Source organism: Syngnathoides biaculeatus, chromosome 14 (genome assembly GCF_019802595.1).
Source record: "Syngnathoides biaculeatus isolate LvHL_M chromosome 14, ASM1980259v1, whole genome shotgun sequence".
In the NCBI taxonomy this organism is placed as follows: domain Eukaryota; kingdom Metazoa; phylum Chordata; class Actinopteri; order Syngnathiformes; family Syngnathidae; genus Syngnathoides; species Syngnathoides biaculeatus.
The window spans coordinates 20,956,492-20,980,332 of NC_084653.1; the positions used below are offsets into that span (position 1 = coordinate 20,956,492).

The window sequence follows — 23,841 nt, forward strand, 5'->3', positions numbered from 1 at the left end:
AATGCCGTGGGTGTGTAGTGAATTACGATAGTTTATAGATGCAGGAGCGGAGTGACAGTATGTAATGAGCCAGTGGCATTTATTACTCTCGACAGATTTTCTTTTTTAATATAGTGGTGCCTTGAGGTTCCAGATTTATTTATTTTTTCTTTGGCCACACTTGTAACTCATCTTTCCCAATTGAAATGAATTGAAATGCCACCATTAATCCGTTCTATCCCCCACGAATAAGCAAAAAAAACAAGAAAGCGATGTGGATTTTTTTTAATATGAAAAATTAGCGCTTTAATGTGTTTTATGAAATGTAAAGTTGCCGCATACTATAGTTAAACAATGTGTCAAGAATTGAACAGTGTGTGTATGATATGCTTTAATGCTGCATTTCACTTGCTACTCTTTCTGGTATTTCACACACAATCAGCTTTGAAGAACTTTTAAGTCGGGATACTTGTACCCCATGGGACCACTGTTTGTTTTCCAAATAAACCTTGTTGCAGAGCGTCAGGTGCATATGTTCATCCATCCATCCATGATCTCAGCCGCTTATCCTCACTAGGGTCGTGGGAGTGCCGGAGCCTATCCAAGGTTTCTTTGGGCAGTATGCGGGGCACACCATGAACTGGTTGCCGACCAATCACAGGGCACAAATAAACAATCACACCTAAGCGCAGAGAGTCTGCTGTGCATGCATGTTTTTGGGATGTGGGAAGAAATTGGAGTGCCGGAGAAAGCCGACGCAGGGACTTGAAGAACATGGAGGTGCTGGGATTTGAACTGTGAGGCAGACGCTCTAACCAGTTGCCCACCGTGACACTTATGGATGTATCTGTAAATTTTGTTTTGTTTTTGCAATAACGTGATAACGATAACTTTGGTAATTGTGGTTCCGATAATCACGGTATGAAATTCTCTCTATTTTATTGCTGTCATTCATAAATACTACCTTATAAGTATGATTTTTATATACAGTATATAACTCGTTCTGTTCTGTACTGAAATTGCACATTAGCAGGCATGAGGATTTCGGCAAGTATAGTAACCGATCTTTCAGTTACGTTGAGTTTTGTCCTGGGAAACGGTGGGAAATGATTTTTCAGTTCCCATTGATAATGCTCATGGGAACCGGTTTTTACATGTACTTCAGAATACAGCTTTAGCAGGCATGAGCATTTTGTCTTTTACGCTTAGCAACCGACATGTTTGACTAGCGTTTGAGTGACCGGGATATGAATAACTCGACCTTGCGCATACGTAGCGCAGAAGCGGAAACCGGTGCTGTTTGTAAACCACACTGACAAAGCTGGGGATTTTAATCATTAAAAATAAAGGCGTTCATGTAGGTTCGTTTTATACAGATTGTTGTATTTCGTTGAGAACTTGTTTTACGTTCCACACATGGCCGTATTTTATTAAAAGTAAGCCCTGAGATCTGGGAAACGGACTTTCGGTTCCGTGTTTTCTCAGGCTGGGTAACGACACGGTAACGGAACGATCATTTCCGTGAAATGCTCATGCCTGCATTAGTAAAATTGAACTCAGCTTCAAACTATATATATATATATATATATATAATATATATATATATATATATATATATATATATATATATATATATATATATTCTCATTATGATCTGTCTCAAATCCTTGTCCAAGGTCTCAATATTTTCAGAAAGATCTCAAAGCATGTTGCAATTAACTGCAATATTTACTGTCGACATCACTCTACTATTGCCATTTTTTAACAAGTGCTCCATATACCGTTTAATATGTATATAATAATTGTGAGTGCCCTTTATACATTTTGTCTTGCTAATTGTTGATGAATTACTTTATCTGTGCAAATTTAAATATTCCAGACAAGTATGGCAGGAAAATGTTCTTTTCAGCCTAATGGTTTGATACAACATGGCACTTGCAGTGAAGTTCCACTAACTGGGATATGATTTAATTAGTTCCTTCCTCGTCTGCTTAGCCTCACTGAGTCTCTTGTGATGCTTTACTCGAGGCGTTCAGTAATAACCGGGGACACACCTTAGCTATATTCAAAGTAATGCATGCCCTTTTAAAAGCAGATTGTGTTCCAATTTTACAAAACAATTTAAAGATTCATGTATGTAATGTATTTTTTGCAATATGTCTGTCTGCGCAGAAGTCCGATCATGGGCAGGTCTTGCAGGACGTGGTCTTCAAGCACCTGGAGCTGACGGAAAGAGACTACTTTGGCCTGCATTTGGCAGATGACTCTTCTGATGTTCCGGTCAGTATTTGTGCACGTGTAGTATACATGAGTGTACATGCGTGTTTAATATACACAGGTATGTGCCAAAAAATGTGAATATCAGGGGAAAGTACATTTATTTCAGTGATTTGTTGCAAAAAATGAAAGTTGCATGTTATGTTAGTTCACCACACTGAAACACTTTGATTTTTTTTTTTTAGTTTAAATTTTTACGATTACGGCAAAAATAACTCCAGTATTTCACAAAATTAGAATATCAGGACAAAGGTCAAAATTGTAGGCTCCCTATGTCCCAATATTGTCAGATAATTATTGCAAAACACCTGCGGAGGTTTTCTTCAGGCTTTAAATGGTTAATTTGGTTTATGAGGCTTCAGAATCATGGGGTTAGCTTCACGGTTGTGTGGAAAACCATCATTGACGGCCTCCACGGGGAGAAAAGGTCTCAAAACGAAATGACCAAAGAAGGTGGATGCTCGGAGTGCTGTATCAAAATACATGAACACTAATGTTAAATATGTCTGGAAAAAGGTGTACAAGTGACAGGGATGACTACAACGTTAAGGTTTTTTTTTTTTGCGAATCTCGAGTCCATCAGTCGAACACAGCAAAGTTTTCTGATGCGAGAAAGAAACTGAGACGAAGAACAAACCACTAATTGTAAACACAATGACAAAAGTAAATAATTACATATCTACAACAACGAAACATTAAATATGAGTGTTGTATGGGGCTGTGAGGGAAGGGCATGCAGGACAAGGGTCGCGAACCTGGCTGTACAACTGGAGTAGGGCGGGATTGACAGTCAATTATAAAAGACGAGAGGGAAGTAAAGCGAAATTAAGGGATTTAGAAAATATATATTTTCTTTACATGAAATTAATTGATTGTGTTGTGATTCATTACAGAAAATAATTAATTTAGTAACGTTGTAATCAGTTCACATCACTGCTGTATATCCATCCAGACCATAGATGGCAAAGATTTTGTGTATTTCTATCATTGCACAGTGTTCGCAGATTTCGTGTGTGCACGCGCGCTGTGCATGTGTGTGCGTGCGGGCGGCGTACGGTGAATAATTCAAGTGATGTAGTCATGCTGTGGAAGCGTTATGGTGTCTCTAAGTGTCCCTCAATCAATATTTTACAGCGCTGGCTGGATCCCAACAAGCCCATCAGGAAGCAGTTAAAAAGTAGGTGAAATTTTCAACATGGCACTTTAACTAAGCACCCTAGACAATTTTCCACCAGTCACTCATGCCAAAATTGCCCCAAAATTCAGAATTTCATCAGACAGTCAAAGCCGTAATCTGTAGACGGACTTTTGCGAGCGAACACTGCAAATCTGCTCTCTACCTCCAGCAAAATTATCCAGTCCACATGATCTGTGTTTTCAAATGTTAAATCGGCCTTAAGCGATGATTAAACTTCGTTTCAACTCTGCTCTTATGGTTGCGAGTGAGTAATTTAGATTTTGGAACGTCAAGCGGAGAAACAATCAAGCACAATCGCTTTTGATATCGTACTATTCGAGATCTGCAGTCCTGGAGCACTGCTTGAACTTAATTTCAACTATTTTTTTTTTTTTTTTGTCTCATCAAGGAGTGCTTGTTTTACATTTTACCGTATTTTTCAATTTAGTGTACGTGTCACTGTTGCGCAACTTCGCAGGATTAATGCATTTCTTCATTTGTCGGTATCCATTCCCAATTGTAAATTTATTGTTTGTTAGTGTGGCTCTTTTTAAATCTGTTCAATATAGCAAAATTTTGGTCAATTATATACTATTGTATAGTAAAAAACAAAAACAAAGCTAGACTACTCCAGCTGTGAAATTAAAAATAACAGCAGATTGACTTTTTACTTTTCATTGTCAAAATGAAAAGTCATGTGGCAATTGAGCCTCGCTCTAATCTCTCCACCGTCATTTTATTTAGGTTTTTGGTTCCGTCCGTCAAAGGCATACCCCATCCTAAGCATCTCTTTTAGTCCTTAAACTCCGCTCTCTCCTCCAATCCTTTCTTAATGTCCTCCCCAGGAGGTTCCCCCCACAACCTGAGCTTGAGAGTCAAATTTTTTGTGACCGATCCCAGTAAACTTCAGGAGGAGTACACACGGTAAGATCCTTGTTTTCTTTTTGTTTTTTGAAATTGCAACACAGACTAATAGAGGGAATCCGTGGTGTATGACGGACTTCAGTTTGTATGGTGGCAGCTTAACTGGAATTTGTTCTCATCAGTGTGATTGAGCCGTCGTTTACTGTCATCTCATGCTAATGCAGTGATAATGTTCCAACAGTCCTTATGCTGTTGTACTGTTGTACTGAACATTGGTTGACGTTTGTCCAATTAAATTGCTTGGTTGGAAGTAATTATTGTTTGAGAGTCTTTTTGGGTATTCTGCTGGTCTCGCTAATGTTTCAGAACGCCAAAGTCTCCTTCCTTTCATGGCCATTATGTAGTTTAATCAATCATCACGTTATCCTTTTCTCTTTAGGTACCAATATTTTCTTCAGATCAAACAGGACATATTAACTGGAAGGTGAGTTTGATGGGTTGGTGTAGCCTGATAAGTATGCTTCTCGTAATGAGGCACTTTGTATGTTTGCATTTACTAAAGCAATTTTAGAACATTGCTATCCCTAGCTCGTTTTTAAAAATGTCCACGCCAGAGGTTTTCCCGTTTCTATAACACACTGAGAGGAATCCCTCATGTTTTAAAGAACTGTGATCTTGTTTATATGGCTCCAATGCTCAATAGTGGGTGTTGTTCACATCTGCACCTGTGTGCATGTTCTCTTTTGGCCTTCAGATTGCCTTGTCCTCACAACACAGCTGCACTCCTGGCTTCCTATGCTGTTCAATGTAAGCATCGCTCCCCGGACACACTCGCTCTTCATTATGATTGAAATCCAATTCATTAGGGCTATCTTTATGTACACACTGTAAAAAGTAATGGCTGTGGTTGGTCCAGTGCCCTGATGGCTGCTGCTCACAGGCCATTACTATTCAATTAAGCTGCAGTCTGTTGTTAATGGAACTGCTCATGAACAAGTAGCATGATGGAGACAACAGTTTTGAAATCACTGATGCACGTTTACCTCCTATGTGAATCAAAATGAGAGAGAAGGCTGCTGTTTAACTGTCTGCTTGTTCTGTAATGAAATTGTGCATTAGTCAAATCAAACTCAGCTTCAAGCAGATTAGCAATTTTTTTCTGTATGAAACTGATTTACATCTTAGAAGCTTTTATATCTGAATATTGTATTGTTTTGTATTCAAGTTGAGAAGAGTTCCTGAGCAGGCCAAACCCAATGTAATACATATTTGACAAAATTCAAATTAATATTAGAATTAGAGAAAATAACTGGCTCGTCCTTGTGAATGTTTGTTGGCATATAGATAGGTGTGTTTGTGTGTGCGTTTGCCACAAACACACACATATATACAGTACTAACCCATTTAGAGGCAGCTCTACCAAGGTTTCCAAAATCTGTGAATGTTAAAACCTCACCTTATGCATGGAAACTATATCATGGTTTCATTCTTACAGTCATTAAACCAGCAGAAACCCATAAAATTGGATTTCCTTGGTAGACCTGGAAATTATTGACTCCACCTCATACAAGCATTTCAATCAGTCGCAGTAGACTATCATTTGAGTAATAATCTCAGGTACTATGCGAGTTCGATTTTCTTTAGGGTGGTTTTACTATAATTTGACCGCAAGAGTGGAATATACTCCAAACTAGTACAACGTTACATCTGTGCATGTATTAAACTTGGATTCAAGTGGGTTTGTTTATATGTTAGTACCGTATTTTCGGCACTATAAGGCGCACCACATTATAAGGCAAACATTTAATGACTGACCCGTTTTAAAAACTTTTTTCATATATAAGGCGCACCGCATTATAAGGCACATAAAATAGACGCTACAGGAGAGGTTGAGGTTACATTATGTATCCATAAGATGGGCTGCGCTAAAGGCTCTATATTGATCCATATATAAGGCGCACCTGATTATAAGGCACATTGTCAGCTTTTGAGAAAATCAAAGGCTCTTAGGTGCTCCTTATAGTCTGGAAAATACGCCTACCCCTTTTCATAAGTAATAGTTGAAAGGGAAAAGAAACCAAAATATGACAATAGATACTTTTGCTTCATCCACCAACATCCACAATTCTGACTATTGTTGGCTTTTTTTTTTATTCAGGTGTTAGCAAAACTTCACCCTCCATTTATTGCACAACACCTACCACAGGGAGCCTTAATCGTAGTTTACTGCAGGTTGTTTATCTGCCAGCTGTTTGTGCTGCGTTGTAACACAGGAAACCATCAGAGTTGGTTTGTGCTCATCCGCTTGTGGTTCATAGCCCCCCCTTCCCCCTCCCCACTCGCTCTAATTTTGCGGACTTGCACACTATATAGGTCACAAAGGAGATTTGGCCTACTGCACCAACATCATGATACTACCGCTTTTTACACAAAACAACACAAACACACTCTCTGTCTTAATTCTCGCTTCACTCTGTGCCAGCCAGATTATGCAGATAAATGTTTGCTTTGGGAAGAAAAGGGCTCGAAGCAGCTGCATATGCTGCTAATTCAGCGCGCTCGCTCCATGTGCCAGCGGTGATCAAACTAAATCCCGCATTAAAGCCTCATTCTCAAACACCGCAAATTTGTTGTTTACAATTTACCGAATGGTATTGGAAATCCTCAACATTCCTTTTAGCATTAACTTCTGTAGCTTGTCATCAAAGTTGCAGCATCCTACTCTAATGAAGGCCTTTTTACTGATATACTGGAGTCATGTGCCTTTGAGTTGGCCCTATTTCGCGTAATATGATGACAACTATGAAAGATAAGTGTGGATATCTATCTATACCCACCAGGCACAAGACGAGGATTCAAAGTTGAATTAACATTGTTTTAGGCCGCGACGTCGAACAACCTAAATTCAACGTAAATTCCACAGTTGAATTTTTACGTTCTCAAATAGCGTTGATTCGACGTTGATTCCTTCTGAATGTCGCAACTAACGTGATGTCAGTTACTGTCTGAAAATATTCTCATGATGCACTGCACATGATGCTGCCATTCCTAGTTTTCAAATCGTCAGCAATCGTTCATTGTGATTTACAATTTTTATCATAATTAATTAGATCGAAAGTATCAGTCCGTCCAGGCTGTGAGCTCCAACAGTGACCGCTAGTTTCAGTTCACGTCAGCTGTACATTCTCCGCCCGAGCTGTAATGGGAACTTCCCACGGGGTTAGGAGGTAACAAGGACGCCGGGTCAACAGATGAAGTTGACGTTCTGTGTGTGTGATAGGTTTGCATGTTCCGCCTGCCAGCAGGTGGCGGTGGGTTGTTTGCTGATGTAGTTGACTGAAGGAGAAGAAGTCAGAGCCCACCAAAACACAGGCTGTACGTTGTCGTTTAAGGACCAGCGAGCCATTGTTTTTTTTTCCCCGAGAGGCGAGCTAGCCGCTATTTTCACTCACTCAATTACACTATATTTTATTTTGTTTGTAACATACTTTAAGAAAAAAGTTATTTGTTCTAAATGTTAAATATACATGTATTATTACTGTGGGCTAATTGTAATTGTTTGTAGTTTGACACTGCATAATAAAAGTTTCAATCTATAGTTTTAATGGCTCAATTTCCCTGTAGCATGGGTACTTTGATTTTATGTTGAATTGTCATGTCAATGCAATTTACGAATACAATGTAAAAGCAACATTGTTTCCAAGTTGTAAGACAACGTTGATTCGAGGTTAGATTGTGATGACGTCGCAATTTACAAATACAATGTTAAAACAATGAATTTGTTTGACTGTAAAGCTACATCTTTTATTTTTTTTTGCATTTGTATTAAACCATACACTGTAGTTAGCAGAGCACTGTATGGAAAATCATGTGCTTCCAATGGAGGAAAAAAGCAAAATAAAGGAAACACATGTTAAGAGCCTCGAACCGTCACCTTATCGTGGTGGAAGGGTTTGTGTGTCCCGATGATCCTACGAGCTAAGTTTTCTGGGGCTTCATCCCCCTGGTAGGGTCACCCATGGCAGACAGGTTCTCGGTGAGGGACCAGACAAAATATGACTCCAAAACCCCCATGATGAATACAAAAATTGGATCTTGGTTTCCCTTGCCCGGACACGGGTCACCGGGGCCCCCCTCTGGAGCCAGGCCTGGAGGTGGGGCTCGAAGGCGAGCGCTTGGTGGCCAGGGCTGCACTCACGGGGCTCCGCCGGGCACAACCTGAAAGGGTAATATGGGTCCCCCTTCCAATGGGCTCACCACCTGTGAGAGGGGCCATAGGGGTCGGGTGCGAAGTGAGTTGGGTGGTGGCCAAAGGCCCCCCAGACGCCTCCCTGGTGAAGTGTTCTGGGCATGTCCCACCGGAAAGAGAACCCGAGGACGACCCAGGACTCGCTGGAGAGACTTTGTCTCTCGACTGGCTTGGGAACGCCTCGGGATCCCTCCGGAAGAGCTGGAAGAAGTGGCTGGGCAAAGGGAAGTCTGGGTATCCCTGCTGAAGGTATTTCCCCTGCGACCCGACCCTGAAAAGCTGTAGATAATGGATAGATGGATGGATTTTAAGAGACTCATGATAGTACTGGTAGATGTGCAACTTTAAATGTTTGGTTACATGGAATAAGTCCAGAGAATTTCACGATTGTGCTACATTTCCAGGATGACTGAAAGATAAAATGGCCACATCTAATGAAATCTAATGGACCTCAGTTTTTAAGCTAAAATTTTCCTTTTAAAACAATATTGATAGGTAGGCATTCTTCATTTAGGAAATCTGTAGTTTAGGACGACTGGGTTACATCTTTTTAAAATTGTTTCTAATATAAATTTTTTAAACATGTTTTTTAGCTGGAGCTGTCTTGTTAGATTGTATCCACCAAACAAAGTGTTTTTTGACAATGGCGGAGGAGTCGGCATAGTGTCAGGATTTGTGTCAAAAGTGTTCAAACGTGAAGCAGGCACTAAATTACCATCACTGCATACAAATACATCGTCAGAAATGGAGAGCTTAACAGCTTCTTCACGCTTTGCTGCTCATTATTGAAAGCCTGAGCTGATGCCGACTGAACTGAAGAACCGTGTTAAAGTAATAAGTGCAACCTACACTGTTCCAAGATTTCAGCTATCGACTGTAAATGGATTTCTCCCTGGAGTTATGCGGCCATCAATAAATGGGCGGGCTTGAATGGATTTATTTGTCAATATGCTTAGGCTGCAGATGTGTAGGTTTTAGTCCAGGGACTACTTCAGCGAATTGATGCTTTTGAACTTCAAGTGTGAGCTATCGAGCTAATAGCTTTGGGAATTTGTTCCACGCAGCTTTCTTCTGATGGCTATGAATGAGAGAGATGAAGGAACAATTTTTCCCCTGAAATTTAATGGGAAAACAAACACTGGTATTCTTATTAAAGTCAATCTTTCATCTAACTCAACTCAATAAATTGTGTTGTTGTTGGATAATGTTGCAAAACAGTGATACCTGGCAGAGTTATTGAATCCTTAAAGAATCTATTGTTTTATAGCTTTATTTACACATGCAGAGGTTTTGTTGAGACTCTGTAAAGCAATAAATTGAGACTCTTTAAAACAATAGTGACTATAGTAATAAATGTATAATGAATGATTTAATACAATTTACCAAGTGCTGTTGAAAACCCTGCTGAATTTGAATGGTGGTAAGAAATTGCCCTCAACCCCCCAAAAAAAATTGTGAAAAAAAAAATATCCGCCACTATGAAAATGTATCTTATGCCATGCCAGCTAACTTTAGAAGGCTTACCTTCAAAATTGAATAGTTAATTAAATATTTTGGATGTCCATGGAGTGACCAACACAGACTTTCATAAAACTCCTTAGTTTTGTCATGTGACTGTCCAGCAAAGGTTCCTTTGACAGTTACTCATGTTTGACCCAGTTTTGTATCAGTTTTGTCCATGTTAGCCAAGACCGCCCTCTTTCCTCTGATTGGTTGCCTCCCTGTTGAAGACCCAACCGTCACCAATTGTGAGAGAGCATATGTTTATGTTGACAGCACTGCCTCAGGAGTGGAGATGTAGGCGGAGATCGTTGCTAGTGACATAGATTAGCGCGAGAAATTCCATGGATGGACTTGATTTCAGGCCTCTTGGCAAAAAGGCATCTGGAACTCTGAAATGCGTAGATGACTTTAATTCATATTTCACTTTTAGTGAGGCCGAGAAACAATATTACATCCCAAATACTAAAAATAAAAGTGGTTTAGCAAAATATGAGCCATTTAAAAAAAAAAAAAAACCCACATAAGCCGTCTTATGCTCATTGGTGGACCCACAATGCTATATACTATATCTCTACATCTTCTCAAGTTCTTATAAAGTGTGGAAGGGGTACCTTATGCCAGACTCCAAGTATGTAACAGGGAGCTATTTTAGCCAAATGAATGGTGCTTAACAGTTTAACCTTACGACTCCACAACTTAGTAGTGTGTACTTCTCAGTCTCGGTCAATTCCAATATGTTATCTCTCCCTCCCCCTTCTTTTTTCTCTCCGGTTCATAATTGTAACTTGAACCATCCATAAGAGAGCCTGATATATAGAAAATATCTAAAATACTTTGAGTTAAATACAACACAGTAGCTTTAAAATATCTGACATTATCATTGTTGACCAAAGAGGGAAAAACAAACTTGGACACAGATGCTTTGCTGTTGCAGTTGGATGACGACATTATGGCATTCATACAAAGTGTAATGCAAATCTTGGCTGATACATTGACACTGGATCCATATCGCCTTTTGTGTTCTAGCTGAACTGGGGGACTACAATGAGACTGAGCATCCTCTGGGCTATCTGTCTGAGTATTGCTTCATCCCCAACCCACCTCAAGATTTCCATAAAGAGGTCGCCAAACATCACCAGCAGCACAGGTACATTTAAAATTGTATTTAACTATATAATAGGAGTGGAAATATTATTTCAGTTTAGTCCTTAAATATACTGTTTGTTCATATAAAGTGTCTTCATATGCATTTTCTTGTTTTCAACATAATGTAGTTTATTCGAGTTATAAGACCAACTGTCAATCATTCTGCCATCATGTTGTGCACTGCTATCATGAACAAACATCCACAGATTTTATAACTACTTTATAACATTCTCCCAGCCATAACATTCTGTGCCTGCTTTTTTGTTTGTTTTATTTTCTCGGGTTCTTCCTCGACTCGAGCATGTCTTGCTAGTAAACACACACACACAATCACGCACACTTATCCTTCCTCCATTGTCATCATGCACCCCCCACGACCCCACCCCCCTACTCCACCATTACTGATCCTTGCCTGTCTTTTTACTCGACTCTTTGTCTCCCCCTTCCCTCTCCCAGTGGTCTATCTCCTGCCCAGTCGGAGTTTAATTATCTGAACACAGCACGCACGCTAGAGCTCTACGGAGTAGAGCTGCACTATGCAAAAGTAAGTAAAGTTTGATCTGCCTCAGCTAATGCCTGCGCGTGTGCTTGTTTTTATGTTCATCCAGGGGTTCTCCCCCGCCCAAGCAAACGACATTATGGCCTGTTAGACAGTTGTTGTGCACGTCTGTACCTCGTGCTCTGTATCTCCATAATGATCAGCCGGATAACTTTGGATGTGTGCTATTTTGATAAACACATATGTAGGTCCTCGTCTATAGGTCGTAGCCGTATTACTTCCAGTATAACACACCACTTACTGTATCTGCTGAGTAGTCAAGTGTGTCAGTACATCATAGGTTGGTGTTGATCTAATCATACAATATACATAAAAAGAACAGAGACTATATTTACTCATTCTCATCAAAAACGTTTTTGAATGGGTAGCCATGGAAGAGGGTCTTGCCCAGCTTGTCTGTGAAATTCAGGTGTGTAAACCATTATAATAACAGATTGCTGTATGATGATAACGATGCTGTTGCATCACTCTGGATTTTGGCTCAAAATAGCTTCTGAGTAGAATATAAAGATTGGTGGGGCCGGAGTGATCTCAGCTTGTCATTTCTTTTGTAAGGGAAACAAACCACAAGGCACCTTACGCTCGGACAGCGTATGTATATGTATGGTACAAACAAGACCATGTGTCCTGGTAGTTAATAGAATGTGTGTCATGATTGTGCGTAAAGATTGCATAGTTTTAGTGAATGACGAGCGGCATGTAAAAAAGCCACTTACGTTCAGCTTAAGCCATGCGGTGAGTTGTCGCTCACGCCGTTTCCTAGTTGCATATCTGAAAACAAATCAATATTTTGCCATCAAAGGACTTGGTGTCACAAAAAACAAAACAATAATACAAAAAAAAATCAGTTCTGCTTGACATGTTTATTTTCTCCGCTTAATGGGCAGAAATCTGTGTTTTTGGTCAAACTAACCCATACTTTCTTACCAATTACTGAAGAAACAAAAAATGTGAAGACCAACTTTTTTGTTGGTAAAAGACTAGAGGCTGTGGTTTCTTTTGGTATACCTCAAAATTGAGAGGTTCCCTATTTGAATTTTTTCTCAGGCTGTTCTTTGTGGAGTTTGAATGTGCTCCTACATGCCTTTGTAGGTTTTCTCCAGGTGCCTCAGCTTCCTCACACATTGAAAAATCTTATATGTTACATCACACGAACAGCGGCACAAGAATTATGTGGTCACGCTAAGTGACCAACATACTTACCTCAATTGGCTTGCAACTAGTCCAGGGTGTGCACTGCCTCTTGTTCAGGCAGCTGGGATAGGATCCAGCTCACCCACGACCCCAAGAAAGACAAGTGCTGTAGAAAATGAAGGGATGGATGGCTATATTCTGACTCATACAATACTGCTCTGTTCTTGGAGGGTAAAATATTTAGTACCAAATGGAGTATTATGATACACCCTTTAAGTTGTGTGCAAGTTCTCCTGTGGCAAGATAAAAAGCCTACATTTATTTGTCAAAGAAAAGGCCGCACTTGTCGGAATAGCTCTCAAGGTTACTAAACCTGAACCCACGCAAAGTAGGTATCTGACTGTGATTTCTCTTTTAACCGTCTCACGAGCATCTGCTCTTGTTTTTAGTTAGGTGTGTCTGCACAGAAGCGGCTCTTTTTCCGCTACCACATTCTTGATGTGAAACCGAGAATTTTCTCCCATCTGTAGTTTTTGCTCCATATTTGTCTTTACTTTTACTCCATACTCCTGCCTTAACACGGTCTGTTTTCTTCTTTTTTTCTTCCCAGGATCAGAGTAATACAGAGATACTCATTGGGGTGATGTCTGCTGGTGTTGTCATTTATAAGAACAGGTTACGGATCAACTACTTCCCATGGTGAGTGACACATTCACACATTATTATTCTATATATTTTTGAGGGACGTTTTTGGGAGAAACCTATTATTGCCAGTATTTTCGTGCTGACATTTTTTGGTATTAAAATTTAAAAAAATCAGGCAATTATTCTCAGATTTTTGCTATTTGCAGTTGGGCCCGTTCCCTATCCCCCAAAGGACTACTGTATACTCATTTTAAAAGAAAGGAGGTTGGGATGTACAAAATCCTGGTTGGTGTCAGCATGAAGATTTATTTACCCTGACAGCGACATTCATTCATTTTGTGGATGTGATCATGAGGTCAACAGACATCCTGGTAGAGTGCGAAGGGACTGAAGCCGCTAAACTCGAATGTTCGGAACGTGCCATATGTTCACCTCCATGGACAATGGTCCAAGTCTTTAGAAACCTGGTGCTATTTATCTTTTTTTATGAATGCCAGACCTAAACACTCACCAGTGACCTTGAATGAAGATTGCACTCTTTTGTTAATGAAGTCCTTGATGGAAATCCTCAGGTGCACAGTGGGCCCCGCTATTCGGGGGAATAGGGACTGGGCTAGAACATGAAAAGTGAAAAAAGGCTGATAATTGACAGGCATTATAATTTCCATGACAAAAAATATAGATGTATTTTTTCAACACATATAAACATAATTGACCCCTCCGTACAGGGCACTTAACCACGCCTCCTGAAGTCACGTCACCCCACTGTTGCTAACCTCAGACAAACAGACAAAATGGCGTCGCAGGAAGAAAAGTCGAGAGCGAAATTGTCCGATTTACCAGCTGATTTTTCACTCGCATTCTTACCGAATAGTGAAATATTGTTGAAGAGCAGACAGCAGGGCTTCAAGTATTTCAGCGAGGGGTATTTCAATGGTATTTACATGCATATCGACGGAGAAACCATTGATATTAGCGCAAGATTTTTCCGGAGTCAGAGGAAGACTGAGAAGCCACATAATATATTATAACCCAAAGACGAATTTATCATTGACAGTTTCCTATTTTCGTGTTACCTATCACACTTGTGTGCAGAATCTGTATGTGTATCTGTATAGCCGTTTGTGAACCGCCGTATGAAGGAAAAGAAGAAGGCGAGGCTTGATTTCCGAGTTGTTTCTCTCGTTTTCTTTGTGTAACGTCACGCGCTCCCCTCAATAATTATTCTTGAATTTGTGCCGAACCTACGTAAGTCCCGACCGAGTACGACAATCACTACTTTAGTGTCCTCAAACATTCTTCCTTCAGTCTTGGTGTCTCGGTGCACGTCGAAGGCTTTAAGGACTCGCTAGTCCGGTTTAGCTTAGCTTGCTAGCCGCCAACAAAGAGACACGTTTGTGCAGTCAGGTCCTCGCAAAGTATCCCTCAACACAGATCAAGTGTGTCAATCATTCACACGTAGCTTTGTTATGCAAGCGAAGAAATGCTAATTCATTTATATGAGACATGTATTGAAAATCAAATATAGGGCTTACCTTAATGCAAACATATCTGTTCCGGTTGATTTTAGATGGATTCAGTTGATCATGCGATCTTCCACAAAGTTTGATCCATCGAAGACATTTTTCGTACTCGGTCTTTGGTTTTGGAAAGGGTACAAATTGAACTCCACCAACTAGCCTATCAGGATACCTGTCGTCACGATTACAAAGTCCGTGACTACACCTCTTAACCATATCTATTGTTAAGGATCCCTAAGACGTGATAAAACGCAAACAAAAGCTCTACTGGACCATGCGACTTTGTTTGAGGTAATGGCGGACGCCAACAAGGGGCGTGGTTTAGGCAGATCTCTGGCCTCTGATTGGTCAGCCACACGGCTTACGCAATTTCTACGGAGGGGTCAATTCTTGAATAAACCACCAGTAAGCGTAGGTTCTCTCACAAATGGGTGAATTTGCGGGTGCCGAACCGCCAGTGTGCAGGAATCCACAGTAGATGGTATGCAATGACAGCTTCTCAAAGAGACTCAACTTATATGGATCATGTTCGTTGTTCCAAATATATATAGCCACGTACGATGGGCGAAGTCTTTAGAATCTCTGTGCTACCGCTCCTACTTTAAGAATGCCAATCATTGACACTCACCAATGAAATTGACCCCTCCGTACAGGGCACTTAACCACGCCTCCTGAAGTGACGTCACGGCACGTGCGCTGACGTAAGACAAACAGTAAGAATGGCAAATACAATACAATACATTCTGAACTGAGAGAGACGCCATGCTTCTGATTTCATTCAATCATTCCCACGTAGCAATGTTATGCTAGCGGAGAACGTCTCATTCATTTATACGAGACGTGTATTAAAAATCAAATTTAGGGCATACCTTCGTGCAAACACAGTCTGGTTAAGCTTCGGCCGCGAGCCAGCAAGAAATCGATACGTTTGTGCAGTCCGATCATCGCTAAATATCGCTCAACAAAGAATAAGTGTGTCAATTGTTCACACGCAGCAGTGTTATGCTAGCGAAGAACTTCGAATTCATTTATACGAGACATGTATTGAAAATCAAATATAGGGCATACCTTCGTGCAAACATATGTGTTCAGGTTGATATTAGATGGATTTAGTTGATGATGCGGACTTCCACAAAGTTTGATCCATTGAAGGCATTTTTCGTACTGGGTCTTCGGTATTGGAAAGGGTACGAATCGAACTCCACCAACTAGCCTTTCAGGATACCTGTCGTCACTATTAAAAAGTCCGTGACTACACCTCTTAACCATATTTTTTGTTAAATAACCCAAATACGCGATAAAACCCTAACTAAACCTATACTAGACCATGCAATGTTGTCTGAGAAAATGGCGGGAGCAAAAACGGGCTTTGGATTATGCAGATCTCTGGCCTCTGATTGGTCAGTGACGCGGATTGCGCAATATCCACGGAGGAGTCAATTGGGTGAAGATTGTATTCTTTTGTAATTACGTCTTTTGGAGAAAAACTTGTGTGTAGATGATACGAACCAGCATCTTATCATCGAGACTTGAAGAAGACATGATACTTAAATATTACTTGAATGTTAGGATGAAGGGCAAAGTTTATAAAACAGTAGTGAGGCCGGCCATGATGTAGAGATTAGACACGGTGGCTCTGAAGAAACAACAGGAAGCAGAACTACAGGTAGCAGAAATGAAGATGTTGAGGTTCTCGCTCGGAGTGTGCAGGTTGGATAGGATTAGAAATGAACTCAATAGAGGGACAGCCAAAGTTGGATGTTTTGGAGAAAAGGTTAGAGAGAGCAGACTTCGATGGTTTGGACATGTTCAGAGGTGAGAGAGTGAGCATATTGGTAGAAGGGTGCTGAGGATGGAGCTGCCAGGCAAAAGACCGAGAGGAAGACCAAAGAAAAGGTTGATGGATTTTGTGAGGGAGGACATGAGGACAAGTGGGTGTTAGAGAGGAAGATGCAGCTTAGATGGAAAAACATGACACGCTGTGGCGACTCCTAACGGGGGAAGCCGAAAGAAAAAGAAGAATAAGGTTACCATAAACGGTTATCGTGGAGAGAGGTACTTCCCTTGGTGACATTCATTCTTCTGGTGATTGTGATCATGAGGTCAGCAGACATCTGGGCCAGCACAGGGAGTAATAAAGCTGCTAAACTGGACTGCTTGGCATTCCGTTTATTAATATCATAATCATTACAATCCTGGTACTCATGGTCTTGCTTTGTTATTGTGAGACCTCGATTCACACACCGGTGACCTCGTCCAAATGGGTTTTGCTGGGAATCCAAACCCACTTAAGCCAGATATGTTCAGGAAAAATGTAATGGGAGGCAAGAAATTTTGCATCAAGCATACCCGGACGCCCCAAGCTCCAAAATTTCAAAGGGACATCACCTACTTGACATTCATGGATGTCACCAAAGCAGCTACCGAAATGCTTCCCGGTTACCAATTGTACTTGTGGAAACTGCTTCGTTCATGGGCGACTGTCCCTTAGCAGCTAGACCAAGTCATCCACTGAATGAAGGGTAACTGTTTCATATTCCGGCTACGACTTTCTGCATGTCGAAGAGTCCTTGGGTAATCACTGAACCTTAATTTGCTCCCAGTGGGCCTGGCAGCACCTTGCATGGGAACATTTTCCCACTGGTGTATGAATGTATGTGTGAGTGGGTGAATGTGAAGCTTTATAAAGCGCTTTTGCGCCTGTGATATAAGCGCAGTCCATTTACCACAAGCCCGAGGACACCCATGGAACACCTGGATGAGACAGATTGACTGGGGGCTCTGGTAACCTGTGTTTTAACTGGACCATGAGTCACTCATGGTATAAACGACTCACTTGGCCAACCGTCGCAGCAGACAGGGTTCATTTCCCACTCACTGACGGTATGCGAGTGTGAAAGGTTGTCTGTTTTTATGTGCCCTGTGATTGAGGAAAGTGTTGTCTGCCTTTTGCCCACAGACTGCCCACAACAGGAGAAGTTGTAAAGAAAATAAATCTATGTATGAATGAATGCATTGATGGGCAGATGGTCACTAGGAACTATCCCCTGCCATTCAGACTTTATTGACACTGCAATGGTTCTTTATGCTCCCCAATAACCTGTGAGGACAATGCCACCAGGTGTTGGTCGTAGAGGCAAGTCGATGTGGTTGCCAATAAAGAAGGTTACCATGGTAATTCTTGGGTTTAATGAAATCTCCCTTATTTTGTGTGAATACTGCCCACATTCTCGTGCGATACAGTGAGAGAAATATAAACGGAGATCACAACTAAAAGGAATCATCATTCTTTCAAACACGATTCCGCAGGGTGACTCAGTATGAAACGTGATCAGCAGACCCACAGATTCAATTACACCTTCTGGGTTCCCCCTTGCAAAGATAGTGCTCTGTTCTACTCGGTAGCCAATAGCAGAGAACCTGCCAACTCCAGAAGCGTGTGGATAAGGAAAAAGCCTTTGTTAAAAAGAAAATAATTCCTTTGATTTATTCCGACTTGGCATTCCATATTGGTGAGGACCATTCCTGGCAAATCATCCTGGCCAGTTCAGACTTTGGTCTGTGCACTTTGGGCTGTAGTTTTAATGAGAATAAAAATAGTAAATTTGTTCCCCTCCAGACAGAAATCTGTTAATTTGGAGAATCAAACGATACATATTGTTGATACAACGCCACATCAACTGCCTCCAGTAAACCTTGTTGCTGAGAAATGTACTGTGGGATATTTTGACGACCTCTCACATAGTAGTTGGAGCGGCTATTACACTTTAACCCACCTCTTCCCCATATTTTTCTTTCCGTTTTATGTGGCTGATTCTATCAGGGTTTTTTTTTTTTCCACGAACTGGCGTTTGAATTGTACATTTCTCAGAAATATTGAAATATCTTTTTGCTTTTCTTCTCACCACGTTCCGTGTTCAGGATTTGGATAGGTGGGCAATTTTATAGCTAGTGAGAAAATGTCACAGTTGGTCTAGATTTAAAGTCCCTTCAGTGGCGTCCCCCAACAGCTGTCTTTTTAGCATTTGGTGAGCGAAATGAGGCTCTCATTTCATTGCTGGCATTTTTTTAATGTCTCAATTGTGTTACAGAAGTCTGGGTCATGACCATCTGCCACGGTCTTATCACTTCCTTTCTCTTTTCATAGATTTTTCCTTTGCCTTGTTCTGAATTGCTGTCAAATAATAGGTTAAGAGATCAAATCAGAAAATGAGAGCTTTGAGATTTTTGCCATTTCTCTTAGCAGCAAAAAGCCAAACAAATAAGGCACACTTAGATTGCCATGACTCATGCGCAACCTCAGCATGTGTGAGTGCACTTCTGCCTTTACGTGTGTGCGCTTCTGCATGTGTATGTGTGCATGTGAAATATATTTAGCAGGGAGTGATGAGTCAGAGTAGCAATAGAGCTCTAGGAAGGGATTATGTTACTCTGCTGTTCATCAGCACAGCTCTTACTCTGTGCCCTCGTCTAATTTAAACATAAGGTTACAACACGGCTCCCTCTGTAGCGCTGTGACGAGCCGGCAGATGTGAAGTTGACTGATGTGAATTTGACCGAGAAAACTCCCGATGCAATTTTGTTGCTCCACCTGAGGCGAAGTACACACATAAAGAAAACTGGGCCAAATCTGAGCATTTTTACTCTTTTCTGATCAAAGTCGGCAAACGCTCGATTTATCATGAGGAATTAATTTGCTACTTGGTGTGTATTGAGTGAATCCCCCCCCCCTTGATCTACTTTGAGACTGTTCATTACAATTGTACATTTTTAATCTTTCCTATATTTCCAATTGCAAATTCTTTTTTTTTTTTTTTTTTTTTTTTTTTGTGCTCGACCCCAAGTTGTGCTGGGTCACAGACTTTATCATTGTGACAGGAAATGTAACAATACCCAAATAGGATGTGACCTGAAGGTCAAAAAGATAAGCAACTGCTTGTATTAGATGTTTGCTTTTTTTTTTTTCCCTACAAGTACTTCGTCTTTGAATTTTTTGGCAGTCCAAAGGCCCTGTGGCACCATGCTACATCTCACATGTCATTCTTAGTACTACGACTGACATCAACATGTCGTATTCTGTTGTTCTTTTCTCGAATACAGCGCACACTAGAAGCGCGTTGAGCACACAGTGACATATATGTCCTTGTCATATTTGTGCTCTCTCATATTTTGAAATAGGTTAAGATGATAAATTCAGTATAGGTTAAGATGATAAATTTAGTATATGTGTCCCCCATGTTAATTAAAATTGTATTGCCATTGCAAAGTGTCTGTTAACCAAATTGCTATTTGGGGATGAAGTTGTTTGAATCTTCAATGCATCAGCGTGTAAGAGAGTGCTGTGCATTTGCTGGTAGACTTTGAAGCAGTGCTGTTCTCTCATATGCCTGCAAAGTGCACTTGGAATTAACTTATGTCAAACTACTTCTTATTATTATTATTTTCCTTTCGGCTTGTTCCATCAAGGGTCGCCACAGCGTTTCATCTTTTTCCATCGAAGTCTATCTCTTGCATCTCCCTCTCTACCACCCACTGTCCTCATGTCTTCCCTCACAACATCCATCAACCTTATCTTTGATTTTCCTCTCGCTGGTTTGCCTGGCAGCTCCATCCTCAGCACCCTTATACCAATATACCGTCTTGTCCGCACTAGAAGCCGCACCGCATTATAAGGCGCACCTTCAATGAATGGCCTATTTTAAACTTTTTTCATATGTAAGGCGCACCATGTAATAAGGTGTATAGAATAGATGCTACAGTAGAGGATGGGGTTACATGAGGCATCCATTAGGAGCTGCACTAAAGGCTCAATATTGATTCATATATAAGGCGCAACAGATTATAAGGCGCACCGTCGACTTTTGAGAACCTTTTTTTTTCTTTCTTTTAGGTGTGCCTTATAGTGCAGAAAATACGGGACTCACTCCCGCGCCTCTGGACATGTCCAAACCATCAAAGTCTGCACTCTCGAACCTTGTCTCCAAAACATCCAACTTTACCTGTCCCTCTAATGAGCTCATTTCTAATCCTATCCAACCTGGTCACTCCAAGCGAGAACCTCAACCTCTTAATTTCTGCTACCTCCAGTTCTGTTTCCTGTTGTATCTTCAGAGGCACCGTCTCTCATCCCTACATCATGGCCGGCCTCACCACCGTCTTATAAACATTGCCCTTCGTCCTCGCAGAGACTCTTGTGTCACAAAGAACACCAGACACCTTCCGCCAACTGTTCCACCCCGCTTGGACCAGTTTCTTCACTTCCTTACCACACTCTCCATTGCTCTGTATTGTTGATCCCAAGTATTTGAAGTCATCCACCCTCCCTATCTGTTCTCCCTGTAGCCTCACCCTTCCCCCTCCACCCCTCTCATTCACGCACATATATTCTGTTTTACTTCGGCTCATCTTTATTCCTCTCTTTTACAGTCTGTGCCTCCATCTTTCTAATTGTTCCTCCACCTGCTCCCTGCTTTCACTGCATATCACTATCATCTGTATTTATGTCAAACTACACTACACTATAATCCAGTCAGACAGTAGGAAATAAGATCATTCTGCCATTGTGGAGTACAGTGGAAGTTTTTGTTTGCTGCAGGATCTGTGCCCACTGTCATGCCCAGTAGGGTCTGAGTCAGAACATTTGGCTTCTTATTACCTCCAACCCCCCTCTCTGCATTTCGCTTTCGAAAACAGTCCACTCGTGACTGCTTTATTTAAAGCGCTCTGAAACCTAATGTGGCATGCAGTATTACGTTGATCCAAATCCGTCACACAACTTAAACGCGCCTAAATAAATACTCCTACTCTGCCCCATGCACCATTTTTTTTTAAGCAGGGTAATCTTGCCCACAAATCAACAATTAATTTTGTAATTTACTTTGACCAGCCATAACCTGACATAACGAAGCTCCAGTAAAATCATTCTCCTTTTAGGTAGACAACATAGAAACTAATGTCTTATTTCTTCCATCTAGGTTGAAAATTGTGAAAATATCCTTCAAGTGCAAACAGTTCTTCATCCAGCTGAGAAGAGAGGCGGTAAGTGTTTTTCGACACAACACAGAAAAAATTCTTTCATTGGAAATTTGAAGGTAAAATCCAGGCTCCAGCCACCTGCTGGTATGGAGCGGTATTCTGTCCCATGTTGTAAACGTTCCTATCAACTGTAGTATCATTTTATAGCCAAGCAATTACAGAGTGTACTTGTTCTGAGTGTCTGCCTGAAGTTCATAAATGTTAACACGTTACAGGTAGTCATTGCACCAGCTTCAAGGTCACTGTTAACAAAGATGCATGTCCTTCTTGTCAATCAGGTTTAATCTGCATTATGATAGCTCCAAGTCATATTTATCAAACTCAAGGCTCTTGGTCCAGATCTGGGCTCCAAGCCATTTTATCTGGCACGGAAAAGCTTGCCATAAGTTTTGCTTGCTAGCTGTTTGAAACCAGCCATAAAAATAACTAAATGCAGTGGTATTTACATAATACGATGATTTATTATAAGGGTCCACACACAGAAAATAATAAGTAAAGTGTTACTGCTTTGCACTCTAGCGACATGCATAATCCACAAAACAAATACAGTGCAGCCCAGTTTGCAGTTTACAGTGCAGGAGAAATCATAGCTAGTAGCTATTTTCTAAACAAATGTAACATTAATCTACATTCAAACAACCTCTCTTTGGCACATTATAACATTCTGACTGTCCAAATTATTACTGTACACTTGTCTGCATTGTTCATTTTCTAAAATGGTGACAAACTATTGATTTAGCATTTTTTTAAATGTCATTAAACCAATTCCTGTTTATTCCAAATGTAAGCAGTTTGTTTTCCATATTTTTCATTACTGTACCCAATGTCTACCAAATCAACATATTTAAAACCAGCTAAAGGGATTTGGGCGTACCTTTTAACTCCCTCGTGATCATGCATTAATGTACTTTCACCGTTCTAACCGGTCACCCCAAGAGCAACATTAGCTTTGATGTGTCACGGACGAAAACAAGTTTGACATAACAGTCTCAGAATAGAATTAGGATCATTGATGATAGTTGAGGAGTTTCTGTTTTGATATGGGATTTTCTGTGATGTCTAACCAAGATATCACACATACTGTATGTACGGTACTTCCTTGTGGGCGGTTCTAATTGTCATGCGTCTTGGAATACAATATACAGAGTTTTTTTTTTTTCTTTTTTTTCTGAGAATACTGATGTTATTTTTGTGGCATGGACATCAACTTCCGATGGAAACAGATGACAGAGCGACCACTGTGTATTCGTCATGAAATGCTGACATTTTTTTCTCTTGTTTAGTGTTATTTTTACGACTATTTCCTTCTTTTGGTTCCTCTCAGACCGAGACCCGAGAGACCCTACTTGGTTTCAACATGGTAAACTACCGGGCCTGTAAGAACCTGTGGAAGGCCTGCGTGGAGCACCACACCTTTTTCCGGCTAGAACGACCCGTCCCGCCACAAAAGAACTTCTTCTCCCATTACTTCACCTTGGGCTCTAAGTTTCGATACTGGTACGAAATCCAGGAGTCGTTTAGCAAACGTACAATCCAAAGCTTGTTGACTTCACAGCTGGGCTTTGACAAATGGAGGTGTACATGTATTATTTGAGACATAGAGTTGTTTCGCTTTGGTTTTATGGGCTAAAACACTGGCTTGCTCGTGGGCACCTTGCATGCTACCTTCCCCCAGAATATCACAGCTGAATTATTCATGCTCAACCCAAAAAAAGATTCTCAACTTGCAAAGTATCTTTTTGTTGTTTTGTCT

General features: G+C 40.8%; 1 protein-coding gene across 3 annotated transcripts in view; it reads left to right on the forward strand.

The window, feature by feature from the left end:
- Nucleotides 1–23,841, forward strand: part of ptpn4a (protein tyrosine phosphatase non-receptor type 4a) — a 72,553-nt gene that overhangs the window by 29,509 nt on the left and 19,203 nt on the right. For all 3 annotated transcript variants that reach the window (XM_061841584.1, XM_061841585.1, XM_061841586.1), the window contains exons 3-12: nt 2,152–2,259; nt 3,391–3,433; nt 4,279–4,357; nt 4,737–4,781; nt 5,052–5,104; nt 11,076–11,196; nt 11,652–11,739; nt 13,499–13,587; nt 22,028–22,091; nt 23,413–23,585. In XM_061841584.1, the coding sequence (XP_061697568.1) occupies nt 2,152–2,259; nt 3,391–3,433; nt 4,279–4,357; nt 4,737–4,781; nt 5,052–5,104; nt 11,076–11,196; nt 11,652–11,739; nt 13,499–13,587; nt 22,028–22,091; nt 23,413–23,585 (863 nt within the window). The remainder of the gene's footprint in view (nt 1–2,151; nt 2,260–3,390; nt 3,434–4,278; nt 4,358–4,736; nt 4,782–5,051; nt 5,105–11,075; nt 11,197–11,651; nt 11,740–13,498; nt 13,588–22,027; nt 22,092–23,412; nt 23,586–23,841) is intronic.